We start from the raw sequence: 19434 nt of genomic DNA, 5'->3' as shown, positions 1-19434 counted from the left end.
TGCGCCCCCCCCCCCAAAAAAAATCACTCGGCACGTTTGACCTTTCTTATCCAACAACGAAACGTTCTCTCTTTCCGTTTCGTAGGTCTATGCTCCCTTTCCAGCAACTGAGGGCGGAAAGCAGGCGAGTCGCTGCTATGGGAGAGCGGTGGATTGTGGGAGCGGGAGGTGGAGCCTGCGCAAAGGCGGAGAAGCTGCCCCCGCCTTTGTCCGCTCCTGGCCCAAAGGGGATGCGAGAATCGAGTCTCTACAAGACGACTTCCGGCTCTCTATTGAAGGAAAGTGGCTTGCGGGCCCCTGAAGGTGCGGCCAGGGAGAGAAGCAGGGAGCCTTCAGCCTGCCACCTTCCTTAAAAAAGAAGAGGTTGCTTGTCCTCATGCTTCTCAAGGAAGGACGCGCGCATATTCCTGCACTGCAGCGGGTTGGACTGGATGACCCTCAGGACCCCTTCCAATTCTATACGAGATTTTCTCCTTGTGGGGTTTGCAATGGGGGAAATCTGCTTATGCAAAGCAGGCGACAACCCCCCGCCCTCTGAGTTCGCCTGCCTTGGCCCCGCCCCATCCCACAACCCCCCTGGCTCTCCGCTCCTTCCTCCTCCCCCGCCGCCTTGGCTCTGGAAACCTCCATGTGCTGAGCCGGAGCAGCCGGACTCGCGGCCGACCAAAGCGGATGGCGCCTCCGACAGGTGCTTTGGGGGTGCAAAGCAGGCGCGCCGGGGCGGCAGTAGAAAGGCCGGGAAGGGGGGTCGGGGACGGGGGGACGGGGGGGGGTCAGAGCCAGGAAGGCTGGGGTCCCCCCCCATCTCCCCGTTTGGACTTGCCCGGGTGAATTTCAGCCTTACCTGCCAACAAGCTTCCTTCCTTCCACCTCGCTCTCTGTCTTTCCACAATTCGTGCCCCAAAACTTCCCCGATTGGATATCTGTCTGCTATGCTTGCGGTGCGCCGGGCCTTCCCTCTCCCGCCAGGTCGCTCGTTGGCCCCCGTCCTGGGCTGGGTGGGGTTGGCTGGCACCATCCCTGCCGCCCTGGGAGTTGGCAGAGGAGGCGAGCAGCCCAGGACCGGCAGGGGCTGGGAGTGGGGAGGAGGGAGCGCTGGGCTTGGGCTGGGCACCGCGGAGCCCTGGAGGGCACCAGATGCCGAGCACGAGCCATGTGCCGACCGCCTAAGAATGTCAGAACCGTGCAGCCCAGGTTCCTTTTCTCACAGGGCCAAGCAGATGCCCCCCAAGGGGAACTCAGCCAGCAGGATTTGAACACACGAGCGACTTTCCCCTTCCTTGTGTGGTTTCCAGCAACTGGGATTCTGAAGCAACTGGGGAGGCCAGAGCAGAGATATTGTGGCTAAGAGCCATTGGCAGGGCATGAATTTGTCCAGTCCTCTTTTAAAGCAGTCTAGTTTGCTGGCTGCTGCTGCTTCCTTTGGCAGGGAGTTCCGCAGATCCCCGGCCACTGGCACTTGGAAGCATTGCTGCCTCCAACTGTGGAGGCACGGCAGAGCTGTCCTGGCATTGTCCTCTCCATGAATTTGTCTGACCCTGTTTCTAAGCTGTCTAGGCTGGTGGCTGCCTCCTGGGGCGGAGAGTTCGGCAGATTCCCAGCCACTGATATTCAGGATCCTACTAGCCTTGGCCCTTTATTTTCCCATTCCTGCTTGCTTGATGCCCCCTCTCTGCCCCCTTTTTTTCAAAAAATAAATAAATTTGTTTTCCAAATTTATAATAAACACAAAAGAAAAACAATACAGTAGACAAACAAACATATATCTTAACTGTCAAAATCCCAATTTAAATAACATTGTTAAGTGACTTCCTCAGATCCCGCCTGTGTTTCCATAATACTCATTTTAGCAGTTTTCCAATATCCACTTTCAAATAGAATTAACTTATTCCATTAATATCTATCTTTCTTTTCATAATGTTCTCAATCCATAATGTTATACAATCAATCTATTTTACTCCTAGGCCAATTTGGTACTTACAAGTAGTTCTACTTAAATTATGTTAGAATATCTAGCCAAATAGTCCTTAAATTTCTTCCATTCTTCTTGATGCTCCTCCTCCTTCTGATCACGGATTCTTCCAGTTAGGTCAGCCAGCTCCAAAAAGTCTACCAACTTCATCTGCCATTCCTCCACTCTTGGCATTTCTTGTAGCTTCCAATTTTTGGCTAACAAAATTCTTGCTGCAGTTGTGGCATACAAAAAGCCCCCTCTCTGCCCCTTCCCTACCCAGACAGCGCCATGGAGGCTGCAGCCCCCCCGTGCCTGGCCAGCCACCTCCGCTGGGACCTGACGGCCGCACAGATCCAGGACGCTACGGCCAAGCTGATCGAGAAGACCAAGCGGGTGTACGACACGGTGGGTGCCCTGGCGCAGGGCGACATCTCCTACGAGAACACGCTGGGCGCCCTGGCCGCCGTGGAGGTGGAGTACACGGGTAAGTCCAGAAGAAGGTGCATCATTTCCACACAATAGGAATCCTGGAAGCTGTAGTTTGCTGGGAGTGCTAGGAACTTCAGCACTGGGAGAAGCTGCGGTTACTGGGATTCTTTGTGTGGATCTGCCTTATCCAATGCAATTCTTAAGGAGCCAAACCGATGCTAAGGATACAATAACCTTTCAAAAGTGTTTGTGGGAAGGGGTGGGGGGGAAGGAAGATTCTTAATAATAATAATAATAATAATAGTTAAATTTGTATACTATTCATCTATAGATCTCAGCGCAGTTAGGATATATAATTATGTATTGATTTGTGTGTTTTTGCTCTACTTTTTAGTATGTGTATTGTGTTTCTATCTTGTATTTTTATGGTGCAAGCCTCCTGGAGGTAGAATCACAGGGGAATACTGTTGGAAGGGACCCTAGGGGTCATCCAGTCCAACCCCCTGCAATGGAGGAAACCTTTTGCCCAAGCTGGGGCTCGAACCCATGACCCTGAGCTGAAAAGTCTCTTGCTGTATCCTCCTTTTGCTCTATGGATGGAGGATGGGAGACAAGAATGAAATGAAATGCACTAGGTTCCAGGGGGCTGGAGCCATGATACTAAAAGCCCCATTGTTAGTCAAAGTGAGCGTAGCTCTGGGGCACAGGGTGCTCTCTGCATGGGTGGGTAGGGGACCGAGAGGATGCCTGACAGCCACCTTTCCCTCTTCCCCTCCCAGTTCAGCGGAACATGCTAGACTTCCCGCAACACGTGTCTCCCTGCAAGGAGGTTCGTGCGGCCAGCACTGAGGCTGACAAGAAGCTCTCCGAGTTTGACGTGGAGATGAGCATGCGGCGGGACGTCTACCAGCGCATCATCTGGCTGCAGGTCAGGATGCAGGCGGCGCCCCAAAGTGGGGCAGGGAGGGGGTGGGACTGGTGCTAGAACTCCCCCAGCTGCCAGGCACTTGCCCAATTGCAACCATGCAGAGTTCTCTGGGCACCAGTTTGGCGACTGACATCTCCCTCTGGCTGGCCTCTCCAGGTTTCTTTTTTCTTTTTATTTTTTATTGACTGTTACATTTTTTTCATCATCAGAATAATTATTTCAAAAACAAAATACATTACAAATCCTCAACCCGCCCCCCCCCCGTGACTTCCCTCAACTTCCTTTTCTGGTTTTTTGGCATATTATATCTCCCTGCTTATTGGTTATTCTTTAAAAATTTTAAAGTAATTATTATTCTCTTATCATTTTAACATCCTATTTCTATTTCACATTTCTTATGTTGATTGCAAGTGTTTAATCAAACCTTGCAAGTGAGTCCGTTTCTTTACATTGATTCTGTAAAGTTTATATAAATGGTCCCCATTCTTTCTTAAAATCTCTATTGTCTTTGTCTTTCCATTAGTTTTGCCATTTCAGCGTATTCCGTCAGTTTCCATTCTTCTTTACCTGGTATTTCAGCACTTTTCCTTCTTTGTCAGGCTTCCTCAATCTCAGCCCTCCAGATGTTTTTGGCCTACAACTCCCATGATCCCTAGCTAGCGGGACCAGTGGTCAGGGATGATGGGAATTGTAGTCTCAAAACATATGGAGGGCTGAGGTTGAGGAAGCCTGATCTTTGTGCTAGCAACATCCTAGCTGTAGTTGTAGCATACATGTCAGGGAACTGCCATCGGAGCCAGAGGCGGAGGGAAGGCTGCAGAGGGATGCCGGAGAGGGTCCCAGCAGGGAGAGAGGCAGCCCATCCGCTGCGGAAGGAAATCAGCGTAGCACCAGTGGAGGAGGGGGGCAGATGAGGGAATCAGAGAGAAGGCTCCAGGACTCCTCGCAGGAGACCAGCGGGGAGAGCACGGGTCCTCCACTGCCCACACCCTCCCTGCGCAGAAGACTTCCGCGCAGGGAGAGTAGGAGGAGACTGGGCGTCAAAGAACTTCTATGCTGGAAGAAGTTCAAGAAACGCCCACTGACGGATTCTGCCAGCGATTGAGGCAGCCACGGATGGGTGGCTGTCCGGACAGAAAGGGTTCACCCAGGTAACCCAGCCAGGTGTGGCGCCAACTTACGCATGAGCAACCCCCTAGAACCATTACAATACATGAAAAGTTTTTTCTTCTCTTTTAGCAAATCTTGACCTGAAATGCCTAACAAAAAGGCTTCTGGGTTTTTCACAAAAGTTAGCGTAAACATTTTCTTCAATTCTTTATAAATCATTTCCCAATATTTTTAAATTAGTTTACGATTCAACCACATATCAAAGAACATACCCTCTTTTTCTTCACATTTCCAACACTTATTGGGGGAAATAATTAATTGCCTAGCACTTGCAGTTATTGATCTCTAAGTCCTAGGCAATTATTTTCATGCAACTTTACACACATCTAACTTTCTAAGTAAAACTAAATTGTATTAATTTAACCAACTTATTTTTGTGCTGTCAGGCCTCACAGATGCCTGTTTTGGTATTCAGGCATCTATCCTAGAATCCTAGAAGGGACCCCCAGGGGTCATCCAGCCCAACCCCTCACAATGCAGGAATCTCAGCCAAAGCATCCCTGATAGAAGCCACCCAAGCTCTGCTTAGAAACCGCCAAGGAAGGAGAGTCCACCACTCAATCAATTTTTATTAAACTGATTTATATTTGGCCATTAGCCTAAAATATCGGAGTTGCACAAGTCAGGCGTCTTGAGTTTTTCAGCTTTCCAAAAATGAGAGGTGCTAAAAAATTGTAACATGAATTGGGAAATTGAAAGATATTTTTATTTTCCCTTTTCAGAAGGTAAAATGGAAATTCTTTGGTTTTTCCAAAAGATGTTTTGGTGCTTCTTCATCTAACCTAGAGTTGCCTAGCTAAATGTTGTCCAATACATATAAATCGTTAAAAATGACAGCTGAGTCTGGCAGTTATATGGTAGATTATTAAAATTATTTATTATTAGAATTACTTGGTTTTACCTGACATTTTTAGAAGGCAAAGAGGACACTTGGTTTTGATTAGGAAGTAAAATTTCTCTAAAAATGATTGCTGTATATTTGCAGTTATTATGTTTGTTTGTTGTTTTGTGTTCCATGATCTTTTCAGATGGTAAAATGGATGTTCTTTGGTTTTCCAGAAGCAGTTTTGGTGTTTCTTGGTCAACCACAAAAATTCAAGCAGATTTGCTCACACCCAAAACCCTGTTTTTTAAAGACCCCTCCCTGAAGAAATTTGCAAAAATTAAGTTTAAATGAGCTTTTCATATGGAAGCATGAGGACTAGAGTCTTGCTTTATTGGTAGGCTTCAGGCTGCAGCTCAGTTTACAGAAATTAAGTTTTGCCCTACCATGAGCTTTAAAATCTGCAGGTGCATGAAGTGAACTGGGTGTAGGTGTTGCTCTCAGCCCTCGGGGCAGAGCTGGTGTGGGGCAGCAGTGCAGAGCCTGGGATCCAGTTTGCAAAGCAGCTCTCCTCTGAAGATCCATCTTCGCCCTTTGGCTGGGTAGGCTCAGAGCTCCTGACCAACTTTTCTCAACCTTATGGAGATGAAATAATAATATTAATAATAATAGCTGTTATTGTTGTAAGTCCTGGCCTATTTTCTGAACTGCTTTAAGTGGTTTAGAGATGAAATAATAACAACAACAATGATTATTATTAGTAATACAGTGGTACCTTGGTTCTCAAACTTAATCCGTTCCAGAAGTCCGTTCCAAAACCAAAACGTTCCAAAACCAAGGCATGCTTTCCCATAGAAATTAATGCAAAACAAATTAATCCCTTAAAAACAACCCCTAAAACAGCAATTTAACATGAATTTTACTATCTAACGAGATCATTGATCCATAAAATGAAAGCAATAATCAATGTACTGTACTATAAAATAAATAAGACAGTATTGTAGATGATAAAAATGAAAATTAATTTTTTTCTTACCTGCACTGATGACAGTCATTGTTTGGATGGGAGGCTTTTATCCATTTCTGCAGAGACACAATCGATCAGGAGCTGAACTGGGTTCCGCACAGTCACCAAAACAAATGAACCGAAAAAGCCTCAAAAACAAAAATGCAAAATAAATACCAAAAACAAAAGTGCCAAACTTAATCGATTCGGGAAATCCGTTTGACTTCTGAAATGTCTTAATCCAAACTTAATCCATTCGGGAAACCAAGGCACGGCTTCTGATTGGCACAGGAGCCCCAGAAACAATAGCCGACAGTTGTATCGGATGTTCAGCTTCTGAAAAACATTCGAAAACCAGAACACTTCCTTCCGGGTTTTTGGAGTTTGAGAACCAAGGTACCACTGTAATTATTTGATTTGTTGCTTCCTTGCAGGAGAAGCTGGAGAACACCTCCCTGAAGCCGGAAGCGAAGCGATACCTTGAGCGCCTGATCAAGCTGGGCCGGCGGAGTGGCCTCCATCTCCCCGAGGAGACGCAGGAGGTGGGAGACATTTGCCCAGGGGGGGAGGCCCTGAGGGTCACCTGGCCTCCCAGGGGCACAGCTGGACTCAAGAGGCAAATCCGTGGCTCCTCTTGGGGAGGCTTGGAAGCAAAGGGATCGGAGCTGGCCGAACGCTGTGATTCCTGCCTTGCAGTGGGTTGGACTGGATGACCCTTGGGGTCCCCTCCAGCCCCCCCATTCTCTCATCCCAGCGGGGCTGGAGGGACGCCCCTGCCAGGTCGAAAGAGGCCTGGGAGGATGATGTGCAGCCTGAGACGAGGGACCCCTTCTTCCTCTCGTGGATTCACGGAGGCCTTTTAGCGAGTAAACTGCCCTGCGTGGATCGTGGGAATACGTGGGATCGGGAACCAGGGGTGAGGGTGGGGGGGCCAGTTGTTGGGGGGGAAGCCAACTCGGCTCGGGGCCTTTTGCTGCCTCCAACCCCATTTCCCCCTTTCGCCCAGAAAATCAAAGAGATAAAAAAAAGGCTGAGCGTTCTCTGCATCGACTTCAACAAGAACCTCAATGAGGACACGACCGTCCTGCCCTTCTCCCGGGAAGAGCTGGGTAAGGGCGGGGCAACGGGTGTCCCTCGGGTGCCATTGGGGGCAAAGTGCTTTGGACTAGATGACCCTTGGGGTTCCCTTCCAACTCTACCTTTCCATGATTCTTCATATCTGGGATAGCTCATTCGGTAGAGCAGGAGACTCTTAATCTTGGGGTTGTGGGTTCAAAACCCACCTTAGGCAAGATTCCTGCCTTGCAGGGGGTTGGGCTGGATGACCCTCAGGGGTCTCTTCCAACTCTCAGCCAAGCCCAATAATTTTCTCAACCGTTCCTCCCAGGTATGCATAGAAATAATTTAAAATACTTGTTGTTAGATTACAGATTAATGTTACTTTGCTTAGAAAGGGTAAATGATTGCCAAGTACTCGCCATTATATTACAGTTTCATTTTGTCATTTATTATTATTATTCCTGACCTTTTCAGAGGATACAATCTCCAGAAGCAGATTAAGTGTATAAAAGCATCAGTGCATAGCGTAATAAAAAAATAATCCCAGTAACCCAATAATGGACGCCAGGCGCCATGAAGCCTGCAATCCTCGCATGGAACTTGTACAGTTAAAGTGTCTAGTCCTCTGTGAGTCTCACCCCTGGGCCCCTTTGCCCGCCACCCGTGGGTGCCCTTGTCCTTCCTTGCAGGGGGTCTTCCTGAGGACTTCCTGAGTTCCCTGGAGAAGACTGAGGAGGGGAACCTGAAGGTGACCCTGAAGTACCCCCACTATTTCCCCCTGATGAAGAAGTGCCACGTTCCAGAGACGCGGAGGCTGGTGGAGAAGCAGTTCAACTCCCGCTGCAAGGAGGTAGAAGGCAGCACAAACCAAACAAATGAACGCCTTTTCTGCTTTCTGCTCGGAGAACGGCTCCCTTTCTCCCTGCATATCTCTGCTGTCACATGAAAACTCAGCAGGGACTTGTTTCAGCAAACTTGCAATTCAAATTTTGTCCCTCGCTCATTAAAAGCCGTCTGAGTTGGTGTCCTGTGGCAGTGAGTTCCGCAGATGGACCCTGTGCCGTTCCACCCGCCCTGACCCTCCTGGCGTTCCGCTTCCTTGCATGTCACGAGTTCGAGTTTACGATACAGGGAGGAAAACCTCCCTGCACAATTCCATTTTCTTTGTTGAGGGTTTTGCTGCAGCCTTGTGTTTCCTTACATTTCTCAGAATGTCTGTTTCTCCATGTAGTTGATGATAAAGGCCTTTTCTGAAAGGGGGGGAATAAAAGGGGCTCCTTTGCGGTCTCCCCCACTGGCTGCCTCACCGCCTCCCCCCCTCCCTCCGGTTGCCACAGGAGAACTGCCTGATCCTGAAGGAACTGGTGGATCTGCGGGCGAAGAAGGCGGCTCTGCTGGGATTTGAGACGCACGCCGACTTCGTCCTGGAGATGAACATGGCCAAGGACGGCCAGACGGTGGCCTCTTTCCTGGGTATGGCGTTTCTGCAGATGGCGAGCACATGGCTTCAGCCCCAAAGAAAGCGGACGGTTGAAGGGTCTCCTAGGACTGCAGAGGTGGAAGGGACCCCAGGGGGTCATCTATCCCAACCCCCTGCAAGGCAGGAATCTCCGCTAAAGAATCTGTTAAAAACCTCCAAGGAAGTAGAGGCCTTCCAATAGGTGCAAGGAAGTCTCTCTATTGTTTAAACAAAACAAATTCCTTCCAGTAGCACCTTAAAGACCAACTAAGTCAGTTCTTGGTATGAGCTTTCGTGTGCATGCACACTTCTTCAGATACCACACTTCTATTGTATCTTCAGATACACTTCTATTGTTTGTGTTTCTTATTTGCGCGTTTAGAAAACCTTTGACTAAAATTCTTTATTAACAATAGTTATTTTTGAAAGCCAGAGGAGGTTCACAGACTCCTCCCCTGCTTTTCTGCTCCGGAGGGCAGGACCCAAACCAACAGATTCAGAAGGTGGTGGACTCTGCTTTGGAGGATTTTAAGCAGCTGTCTATCAGGGATTCTTTTGCTGAGATTCTTGCCTCGCAGGGGGTGGGTCTGGATGCCCCCAGGGGGTCTCCCAACCTTCCATTCTGTGGTTCTTCAGCTGAGCTTCCTGCTTGGCAGGGGCGTGGTCTAGTTGACCCTGGGGTGTCTGTGGTTCTTCAGCCGAGCTTCCTGCCCAGCACAGGGTTGGTCTGGATGACCCCCGGGGGACCCTCCAACCCTCCTGCACTCTTCTCCCCCCCCCCCACAGATGAGCTGGCAGCCAAGCTGCGTGTGCTGGGCGAGCAGGAGCGGGCCCTGATGCTGTCCCTGAAGCGCCAGGAGTGCGAGCAGCGCAGCCTGCCCTTTGACGGTTGCCTCCATGCCTGGGACCTGCGCTTCTACATGAACCGGGTTCAGGAGACGCTTTACCAGGTGGACCAGAACCTGCTCAAGGAGTTCTTCCCCATGGAGGTGGTGACGGCCGGCCTGCTGGGTATCTACCAGGAGTTGTTGGGGCTCACCTTCCGCCTGGAGGAGGGGGCCCCCGCCTGGCACCCCGATGTCCAGCTCTATGCAGTGCAGGACGCCCACTCCGGCCAGGCCGTCGGGAAGTTCTACCTGGACCTCTACCCAAGGTGAGTCGCGGAGGGTCAAAGAGCGTGCAGAAGGTCTCAGGTCCAGGGCTTCTAGTCTTCATGGGCCAGCAGCCCATAGAGCCAAAGAAGCTGGGTAGTCTGCCTCTGCAGCTGGAGGCTCCATAGTAAGAACCCAGGGGCTGGATCAGCCCAGCAGCCCAACATCCTGACCTCACAGCAGCAAAATGCCCCATAGAACCGAGGAATCCAGAGTTGCTGTCTCTGGAGCTGGAGGCTCCAGAAAAGAGCTTTGCTGCTGGACCAGACCCAAAGGGGGCCCAACTGCCCTGGCCTCTTGTCCTCATAGTGGCCAGGTGCCCCCAAAGACCCAGGATTCCAGATCGACTGCCTCTGGAGCTGGAGGCTCCATCAAGGCATCCGAAGACTCCCGCCACTGGATCAGGCCCAGAGCACCCTGGTCCCAAAGTAGGCGACCAGATGCCCTCCAAGGGAAGAATTTTGGTTGCTCTGTTTATTGCTAAACAGCAATTGTTTCATCAATGATTTGTAATTGCTTCACTGATGATTTGTTACTTATTTTCTAAGACTTGTGCTGCATTTAGGATGTTATTTTACACGTTCACCAGTTAATGGTTGTAAAAGGTTAGGGATTCATCAGGATGGGAATTGGCAAAGAAATAAAATCTAGCAATCAGTCCAGAAGCCCCCAAGGGGTCCTGAGCACACCAGCCCTGTCCCCGCCTTCTGGTTCCCCAGGGCAGAGAGGTTCTGCCATCCCAGGAGGCCTCTCAAGGAAGAGCCTGGCTGCTGCCTCGGGCCAAAGTCCAGCCCTGCTTCCTGTCCTGGCTGGAGTCCAGATAGACTGTCCTTGGCCCTGGAGGCTCCAGCCCCAAGAGAGTGTCAGAAGCACAGTGTGGGAAGGGACCCCTAGCCCAGCCGGCTGCTCTGCCACAGGCTCTCCTTTGTCCCCGGAGCAGGGAGGGGAAGTATGGCCACGCAGCCTGCTTTGGTCTGCAGCCCGGCTGCCTTCTCCCCGACGGCAGCCGCCAGATCTCGGTGGCAGCCATGGTGGCCAACTTCACGAAGCCCACGCAGGACGCGCCTTCGTTGCTGCAGCACGACGAGGTGGAGACCTACTTCCACGAGTTTGGGCACGTCATGCACCAGCTCTGCTCGCAGGTGAGAGGCCGACCCGGGAGCCCTTGGCCCCGGTCTTCTGGGCTGGAAAATGGGTCCGAGGTCAAGTTGCTGATTTTTCCAACCTTTGAAAATGAGGGGTGCTAGAAAGCGGTGAAGCAACCTGGGATTGGAAAGGTATTTGGGCTAAATTAGTGTGATTTAGTGTTGCCTGTTGGGTAAAACGTGTGAAACAGTGTGTAGGAATCATTAAAAATGATTGCCAAGTATTGAATGGCAGAGTTGGAAGGGACACCACAAGGTCATCTAGTCCAACCCCATGCAGATACACAAGTATCCATGGCAGGTGGCCCCCCCACGGCAGCGTCACATAGTGATTAGAGTCTCGGACTAGGTCCTGGAAGTGACCAGAGCTCAAATCCCCCGCACTCAGCCTTGAAGCCCACTGTGTGACCTCTCAGCCTAGCCTGCCTCACATGGTTGTAGGGATGAAAACAGGACAAAGACTTGGGAGAGACCAGGGTTCGAATTCCCCCACCTTGGTCATGAAGCTTAATGACTAACCTTGGAGTTAGTCAGAGCCCCTCTCTCGGCCCCAAGCTGCCTCACAGTGTTGTGGTGTCGATTAAATGAGGCCTGAGTGAGACCAGGGTTCAAATCCTTCCTACTTAGCTAGGAAGCTCACTGGGTAACTTTGAGGACAGTCCTGCAGCCCTTTGCTCAGCCCCTTCCTCTCTGCCCCCGGACAGGCGGACTTTGCCATGTTCAGTGGGACCCACGTGGAGAGGGACTTCGTAGAGGCTCCGTCGCAGATGCTGGAGAACTGGGTGTGGGAGAAGGAGCCCCTGCGGCGGATGTCCACGCACTACAAGAACGGCGTGCCCATCCCAGACCAGCTGCTGGAGAAGCTCATCAAGTCCCGACAGGCCAACACAGGTAGGCAGCGTCCCCAGGTGGCTGCACGGGAAGGGCGGGAAGGAGCAATAACACCTGCAAAAGCATGCCTGGAATCGTAGCATTGGAGGGGGCCCAGGGGGTCATCCATCCAACACCCCTGCAAGGCAGGAATATTTCGCCCAACGCAAGATTCAAACCCACAACCCTGAGATTAAGAGCCTCAGGTTCTACTGACTGAGCTCTCCCAGATCAAAAGCTTATCAATAAAAAATAACTTGCTGGGAAAGAATCTTGGATGCTGAACTATCCAGTAGCTTTCTTTCTCCATTTAAAACATTTGTATGTGTGTACTAATTCAAATTAAATCCTTTTGATGCATAATAGCAGCACCATACAGATAAGCAAGGAAATATCCCCTTTAACCCAGAAGCCGGTGTTTAGGCAATACATGCAAGACTGATTAGTTTATTTTGTTTCATTTATTTATTTATTTAATAGTTAATCAGCTTCTGCATCCCAGACTCCTCTTCATAAAGAAGGCGACACACAGTTTCCTGGAACCAGGAAATTCCTAACCCAAAGCGAGTCCTCTAGCTTTTGTTCTTAGCTTTTTGAACCTTCCTCTGGTTTAATTCAGTTGTTGGGGACCCCAGAGCCCCCTGCCCCACTTTCTCCTTTTCTTCCTCCTCCTCCTCCTCTCTCTCCAGGACTCTTCAACCTGCGGCAGATCGTCCTGGCCAAGGTTGACCAGGCTTTGCACACACAGATGGACGCCGACCCTGCGGAGGAGTATGCCCGGCAGTGTGACAAGATCCTGGGCGTCCCTGCAACCCCAGGTAGCGGGCAGAGGAGGCTGCGGGGAACAGCTAAATCTGGTCAAGATCAGTGCAGTTTAGAAATCTGGTCGGATTCTGTGCCGCTTTGAAAGGTTTCACCTGCCCTCTTAATCCCAATGGGGCCTGATGCTCTCCTCCTCTTTGGTCTTGGGTGGCAATCTTTTGTTTTTACTTGTTTTAGTCTTCCTTGACTTTTTTTTCTTTTGCCATTCCAATGTTTCCTTTTGGTCAAAGTTCTATTATTATATCCTTTTATGGTGTGGGTCCGTGAGAATGACGCATGGAAACGAAAAGATGGAGAGCTAAACCACAAAATGGGCACGTAGGGCAAGTTTCGTTGCAGGAGGGTGAAAACAGCCAAGTCCCAGTGAAGGAAGACCACCCCCGTAGTCAGATATGTGTCACAAAGGAATGCCAAACCATAGAAGAAGCACCTGTAGGTTCTAGTCCTCACTGACCTCTCCACCAAGACCTCCTTTTCTCCATTATATTTTCTCTTCCAGGGAGATTCTGTGGTGGGATTTGGGCTGTTTCCCATGTAGATGCAATGCCCCACGCAGACCATTGGTTGGACTAGATGGCCCTTGGGGGTCCCTTCCAACCCGACAATTCTGTGTCTAAGGGAAGCGTCCCCCAAGGCTCTCCTAACCTTCTCCCTGCATTGCCCCTTGCAAGGTACGAACATGCCGGCGACGTTTGGCCACCTGGCAGGGGGCTACGATGCCCAGTACTACGGCTACCTCTGGAGCGAGGTCTACTCCATGGACATGTTCTACACCCGCTTCAAGAAAGAAGGCGTCATGAACCACAAGGTAGGCAGGGAGCCCTCTGTTCCCACCACCTCTCGTCCTTCAAGCCTCTGCTGCTTGTGCATAGCCAACCAGAGTTGCCTGTGTCGCTCACCTGCCAGCCAAGAGCCTGGAATGGCCTCCGCCAAGCACCGGGTCCCGTGGAACTCCCTGCCACTGAGTATCAAAGTGAAAACCCTTCTACTCCACCAGGACTATTACAGTTAACAGTGGTGAATGGACAACCAGATTTAACTTTATGAAGTTTTATGAGACAGCCTTATGCATTTTTATATATAATAACAATATTATTATTATTATTATTTTATTATCGGACGCGGGTGGCGCTGTGGGTAAAACCTCAGCGCCTAGGGCTTGCTGATCGTAAGGTCGGCTGTTCGAATCCCCGCGGCGGGGTGAGTTCCCGTCGTTCGGTCCCAGCTCCTGCCCACCTAGCAGTTCGAAAGCACTCCTAAGTGCAAGTAGATAAATAGGTACTGCTTTATAGTGGGAAGGTAAACGGCGTTTCTGTGTGCTGCTCTGGTGCTGGCTCGCCAGAGCAGCTTCGTCACGCTGGCCACGTGACCCGGAAGTGTCCTCGGACAGCGCTGGCCCCCGGCCTCTTAAGTGAGATGGGCGCACAACCCTAGAGTCTGGCAAGACTGGCCCGTAAGGGCAGGGGTACCTTTACTATTATTATTATTATTATTATTATTATTATTATTATTATTATTATTATTAATTTATTATTATTATTATTATTTTATTTTATTTTATTATTTATTATTATTATTATTAATTTATTATTTGTGCCCCGCCCATCTGGCTGGGTTTCCCCAGCCACTCTGGGCGGCTTCCACAAAGACAAAAAATACACTAAGATGTCACACATTAAAAACTTCTCTGAACAGGGAAGTTTATATAAATAAATTTTATTAAGGTTAATAGAGAAAAATACAAAACAATATCTTTCCCCCTAGGTACAATAAAAGCATAAAAAGTGGAGGAGTAGAAAAGGGGGGGGGGAGAGAGAGAGAAATAAGCAGTGTGCAAATCCTTTTATGCCTCGGCACCGGCTGCTTTTCCCATTGCATGTCCCGGAAGTGGCAGTTTATTGCATGGCTTCTCAGGAGCTTCTGGACTCTCCCCTGGAGGTGTTTCAGCAGAGGCTGGGGGGCCGCTTGTCTTCGATGCTTTAGCTGAGATTCCTGCATTGCCGGGGGTTGGGCTAGATAACCCCTGGGGGCCCCTTCCAACTCTTGAGTCTCTGATTTTGACCCGGCTTCTCTCTGGCTCCTTTCTAGGTGGGCATGGACTACCGGAACTGCATCCTGCGTCCCGGCGGCTCCCTCGATGCCTCCGACATGCTGCTCCGCTTCCTTGGCCGGAATCCCAAGCAAGATGCCTTCCTGGCCAGCAAGGGTCTTGCCGCCGACCCCACCAGCCCCCCCCCGTCCTGCTGAGACGGCCTGCCCGCTTCCCAGCTGGGGGGCACTTGCAAGTCCTGCCTGGCGGCCTGCTTGTAGAAATAGCCTTGGGAGTGGGGAGGGGTCCACCTTGCCTCCCACCCAGAGTTCTGGAGGGAAGGGCTCTCTGGCTTCCTGATTCCCTCCTTGGCCCACCCCCAGAGCCCCAACAAACAAAATTTCTCTAAACCCATCTGACTCCTTTGCCCCCCCCCCCAGGAAAATATAGTTTGCAAGGAAAAGGATTGTGCTTAGAACAATTGGTTTGGAGCTCTGATTCTTTCCTGCCCTTGGGTGGAGGCTGGAGCTTGCTGCCGCTTGCAAGTGGATCCCTGGCCTAGATCAGTCAGATCCAGGGCTCTTGTAGAAGTGTAAAGCAGAGTTGCTGAAGACAAGACGGGAAGGTGCTGCCCTGCCCTGTGTCTTCTGCTGCAGCCCCTTCTCGATTTTCCTGCGGGGGACATTCACTCGCAGAGGCACCCCCTGGGTTTGCTGCCTCCTGAGAGCTCCAGCCGCAGTGCACAGTGTATGGTGGAAGGCTGCATGCATTATTGCAGCGGGGGAGGGGGGCTCCTCTTTCCTTCCCTCCATTTCTCTGATTTCCATGGGGCTAAAATTATTCCTATTCTTGCTTTGACACCCTTCGGAATCGATCTTAAGCCCCAAATCTTAGCTCTGTGTATCAATTTAGCAGTGCAGGTTTGATGCAGTTTGCACAACCGTTCATTTGAGGCTGTTCTCAATGCTGGATATTTGGGGGGGCAGGGAGCAAACCCCAGTTGACATCACCCCGTGGGGTTTTGTGCAGCACAAAATGGCCCCTCTTCTCCAAAGGAGGGCAATCATTGCCTCTCAGGAAGCGGCCGTCTATCAAATCAAAAGACCCTTACAGTTTTTAAGGCGGGACGGAAGCCATTGCGGCGCAGAGATCTGGTCTCAACTGAGATCCTGAAGGGGACCCCCCAAACTCTGCCTTGGCCCGGCCAGCCACTCCATGCAGCAGCTGTCTGGGCCCCCTGTTTTCATATCCGTCTAACGTGGATTGTGGATCGAGTTCTCTCCCGGCGGAAGCAAAGGGGTCCCTGTGGACACAGCTCGTCTTCTTAGCAGCAGCAGCCGGGGCTGAGGTTGGACGGCCAATAAAGGGTTTTTGAGATTTTCGTTTGGGGCTGGACTTGGCATTCTTGATGGAGGGGAGAAGGCAGCTTACAAAGGTGCTAGACCATGTTGTCTTGGGTGTGATTCTGTGGAGAGTGTTCGTGTGTGTAAGGGAGAGGAAAGAGAGAGAAGGAAGAAAGAGGGGAGTCTCTAAACCTCCAGATTGTCCGAGTTCCCCTCTTGTACTTCCTTGCAATAGACCTGATCCCCATGCACAGAGCACTGCGCCCTTTTCATAGAAGCGTGGTGCTGAGAGGGACCCCGAGCATCATCCAGCCCAACCCGCTGCAATGCAGGTGTCTTGGCTCCAGCAGTGCCAGCTGCAATGCCCACCACTGCCCTTTAGGGGGCAGTCCGGGCACTTCCATGCGCTCCAGAGACATGGGGGGGGTGCTGTGCATCTTTTGTCTGCAAAGACCCAGATCTCTGAGGAGGGGAGGAGGTCGGCGTTAATTTTAGGCCAGGCTCCATTTACAAACAGTGTTTATTAAAAGCCAGGGGGGTCTTTCTTCGTGCACACAGGGGGGAGGATTAGGTTTGTGGCTGGAGCACCACTGTGCGCTGGAGTGGGCCCAGGGCGCCTTATTCTGGGCACGCAGACGGGGCTAAATTTGTCCCTGGGGTGGGGAACAGATTCCTGGGCTGCCGGCCTCCTCGTCTGTCTCGCCTGCCTCTGGGATGCCTTGCCCTTCCTAGCATTTTGGCCAAATCTCTGCGCTTCCACTCCTAGCCCCCAAAACCCCCCACTATTTTTGGCTCGTGGGTCTCCGCATGCTGCTCTCCTTGGGGGGCCTTGCAATCATCTCCCAGCTTACATTTCATGCCTGGACCCCTGGAGATGGAAGAGTGGGGGGTGCTGGCAAGTGGGTGGGGGTCCATATCAGGTCCAAAACAAGTGTGACCTTATTAGGGCACAGGATTGAAGCCGGGGGGGGGGGGAGAGATTGTCCCCGCAATGTTGGCATGCCCTGCAGCTCCTGATTGTCATCTTGGCCTCTTAAACACCAAATTATTTTATTTTGGGTGAGGGTTCCTTGATTCCATCAGCCCCGCCAGCATTTCTCCTATAAAAATCAGGACATCCTCTCCATCAGGAAGCATCGGCATCACAGAATGGTAGAGTTGGAAGGGACCCTGAGGGCCATCTAGTCCAACTCCCTGCAAGGCAGGAATATGCAGCTGTCCCCTGTGGGGACTGAACTGGCCACCGTGGCCTTGTCAGCGCCAGGTTCACACCAACAGAGCTGTTCTGTCCTGGGCTACCTCTTGCAGTGAAGGAGCAGGCCAGAAATTGTAAAAAGCCCTCACCCTTCTTTCTGGGGCTGCTGTCAAGAATTGAACTGGCGACCTTCTGCAATGGAAAGCTGGCATCTGCGGGGCCCTTGTGGGAACAGGATACTGGGCTAGATGGGCCCCCTTTGGCCTCTTCCAGCAGCTCTGCTCCCCCCCCCCTTCTGTAGGGGGCCTGGGCCAGCTCAGTCGCAAATCAGGAGACTCCTGATCTCAGGGTCGTGGGTTCGAGCCCCATGTTGGGCAAAAGACTCCTGCATTGCAGAGGGTTGGGCTGGATGACCCTCAGGGGTCCCTTCCATTCTATGATTTCATAGGCCTTGGGGAGGGGGCTTTGCTGCATCTCTCTTCTCTTCTCTCCCTGCCTTGAGCGCAAATGATTGTGTCTGCTCCTTTCTCTCCCCATGCCTTTCTCAGGCTTAAATAGCAGGACCAAATTAACTGCACTCAGGCAGGAGTTCACAGGGTGGTGCAGGGGCAGCTTGGCCACCTGCTCTGTGTGCATAGAGAATGCCTTGAAAGCACTGCATTACGGGGTTGGACTGGATGACCCTTGGGAGACCCTTCCAACTCTACAGTGCTGCTTCTATGGAATTGCAGGTTCCAGGAGTGAATCAGGTGCATCTCACCAGGGGACGTGGAGGCCCTTGCCCCGTATGTGCCAACGCAGGAGGCACCAAGCCCCACAAAAGCCCCCCCCCCCCGCCAACATCTGTTGCCACATTTCCAGCAGCCAAGACTGGTGGGGTGGGAGACGAGGGACGGGGCCTCTGGCCTCCTTTTTAACCCAGAGAATGTTCAACGTCCCGCTGCGTCTGGTCATACTTATTTCAGGGCAGCTGTAAACTCAGAACACATTTAGCATAGTTTACTATCCTGGAAGGGAAGGCATGGGCCGCGTGTCTGAGCCTGTTGGGTGCACAGAGCCCCACACCATATCCAGCCCAGGGCCCTGTCCTCACAGGGAACCTTGGGATCCCGATAGACTGCCTGTGGGCCTGGAGGTTCCATAAGAAGAGCCTGGTTGTGGGATCAGGCCAAAGAGGCTCTCTGCAGTGGCCTTTGCAGTGACATCTAAGCACCTAGGAATTGAGAGACTGCCTCTGGGCCTGGAGGTTCCATAGAAGACAATATGGTCAAAGGGGGCCCATCTAGTAAGCCACCAAGCAGGACCTGAGTGCCAGGCACTGCCCAGTGCTTGTTTCCCATTGTCTAGTATTCAGTGGTAGACTGCCCCTGGGCTTGGAGGCTCTACTATCCCATCCTGGTCTCATTCAGAAGCATTTGCTGTCTCCAACAGGGGAGGGGGAGTGCAGCCATCACAGCTACGTAGCTGCAGGTTCCAAGCTGGTCCCTGGTTTGGCACCAGAGTGGAGGGCAAGGGGCAAGTCGGGGGGGGGCTGCAGTTACAGGGGGGAGGCGGCTGGTGGAAATGCAGCCTGGAGACAAGAAGGGCTTGAGCAGGACGTGTCTCCCTGGGGTAGAAGCAGAAGGTCACAGGTTTGATTCCTGACATCTCCTTGCCTGAAAGCCTGGACAGCTGCTGCTGGCCTGTGCAGACAATATGGAACCAGACTCCACAGCTTTGTGTTAAGACCATGAGGACCAGAATCTTTATTTCCAAAGACAAGCTTGGTGGACAAGCACCTGGCTTTGCATGCAGGTCCCGGGGTTGACTGTTGCTCCTCTGAAACCCCCAGAAAGATCCCGACCAAGCCGGGGGGGGGGGGCAGGGCCTGATCCTCAGTGGAGCAGCCAATGCACGTGCCCCACGGCAGTCGCATTCCTGCGCTGTGTTTCCCCAGGAGGTGGTGACATGCTTGTCCCAAGGACCTTGTCACTCCTGGAGGTTTAATCTGCAACGGGGGGGGGGGGGAGCGATGGGGGGTGGGCAGGTGACCTTGGCTGGAGTGACTTTTT

General features: G+C 51.5%; 1 protein-coding gene across 3 annotated transcripts; it reads left to right on the top strand.

Annotated features, from left to right (window-relative positions):
• Positions 1–122: 122 nt before the first annotated feature.
• On the top strand, positions 123–16227 carry THOP1 (thimet oligopeptidase 1). 3 transcript variants are annotated; one of them, XM_081845950.1, is made up of 13 exons: positions 123–303; positions 2235–2438; positions 3163–3311; positions 6745–6852; positions 7317–7419; positions 8059–8219; positions 8707–8842; positions 9615–9981; positions 10920–11121; positions 11829–12015; positions 12684–12812; positions 13488–13624; positions 14905–16227. In XM_081845950.1, exons 1-13 carry the CDS (start codon positions 138–140, stop codon positions 15061–15063), a joined length of 2208 nt encoding a protein of 735 aa, XP_081702076.1. In that variant the 5' UTR covers positions 123–137; the 3' UTR covers positions 15064–16227. The 3 variants fall into 3 exon arrangements, with proteins under 3 accessions (XP_081702076.1, XP_081702077.1, XP_081702078.1); XM_081845951.1 differs by lacking the exon at positions 123–303 and adding an exon at positions 581–688; XM_081845952.1 differs by lacking the exon at positions 123–303 and adding an exon at positions 824–941.
• Positions 16228–19434: the final 3207 nt, after the last annotated feature.

Source organism: Podarcis erhardii (genome assembly GCF_964252035.2).
Source record: "Podarcis erhardii genome assembly, chromosome: 18".
Taxonomy (NCBI): Eukaryota; Metazoa; Chordata; class Lepidosauria; order Squamata; family Lacertidae; genus Podarcis; species Podarcis erhardii.
The sequence above is the reverse complement of the archived record's forward strand: the minus strand, read 5'-3'. Positions and strand labels throughout refer to the sequence as shown.

Bases quoted from the DNA above. Each gene is read 5' to 3' on its own strand.
- THOP1 (XM_081845950.1), top strand. From the start codon at position 138: ATGGGAGAGCGGTGGATTGTGGGAGCGGGAGGTGGAGCCTGCGCAAAG. The intron at 6,853-7,316 runs GTGGGAGACATT...CCTTTCGCCCAG, and splicing joins TCCCCGAGGAGACGCAGGAG to AAAATCAAAGAGATAAAAAA. The intron at 8,843-9,614 runs GTATGGCGTTTC...CCCCCCCCACAG, and splicing joins GACGGTGGCCTCTTTCCTGG to ATGAGCTGGCAGCCAAGCTG.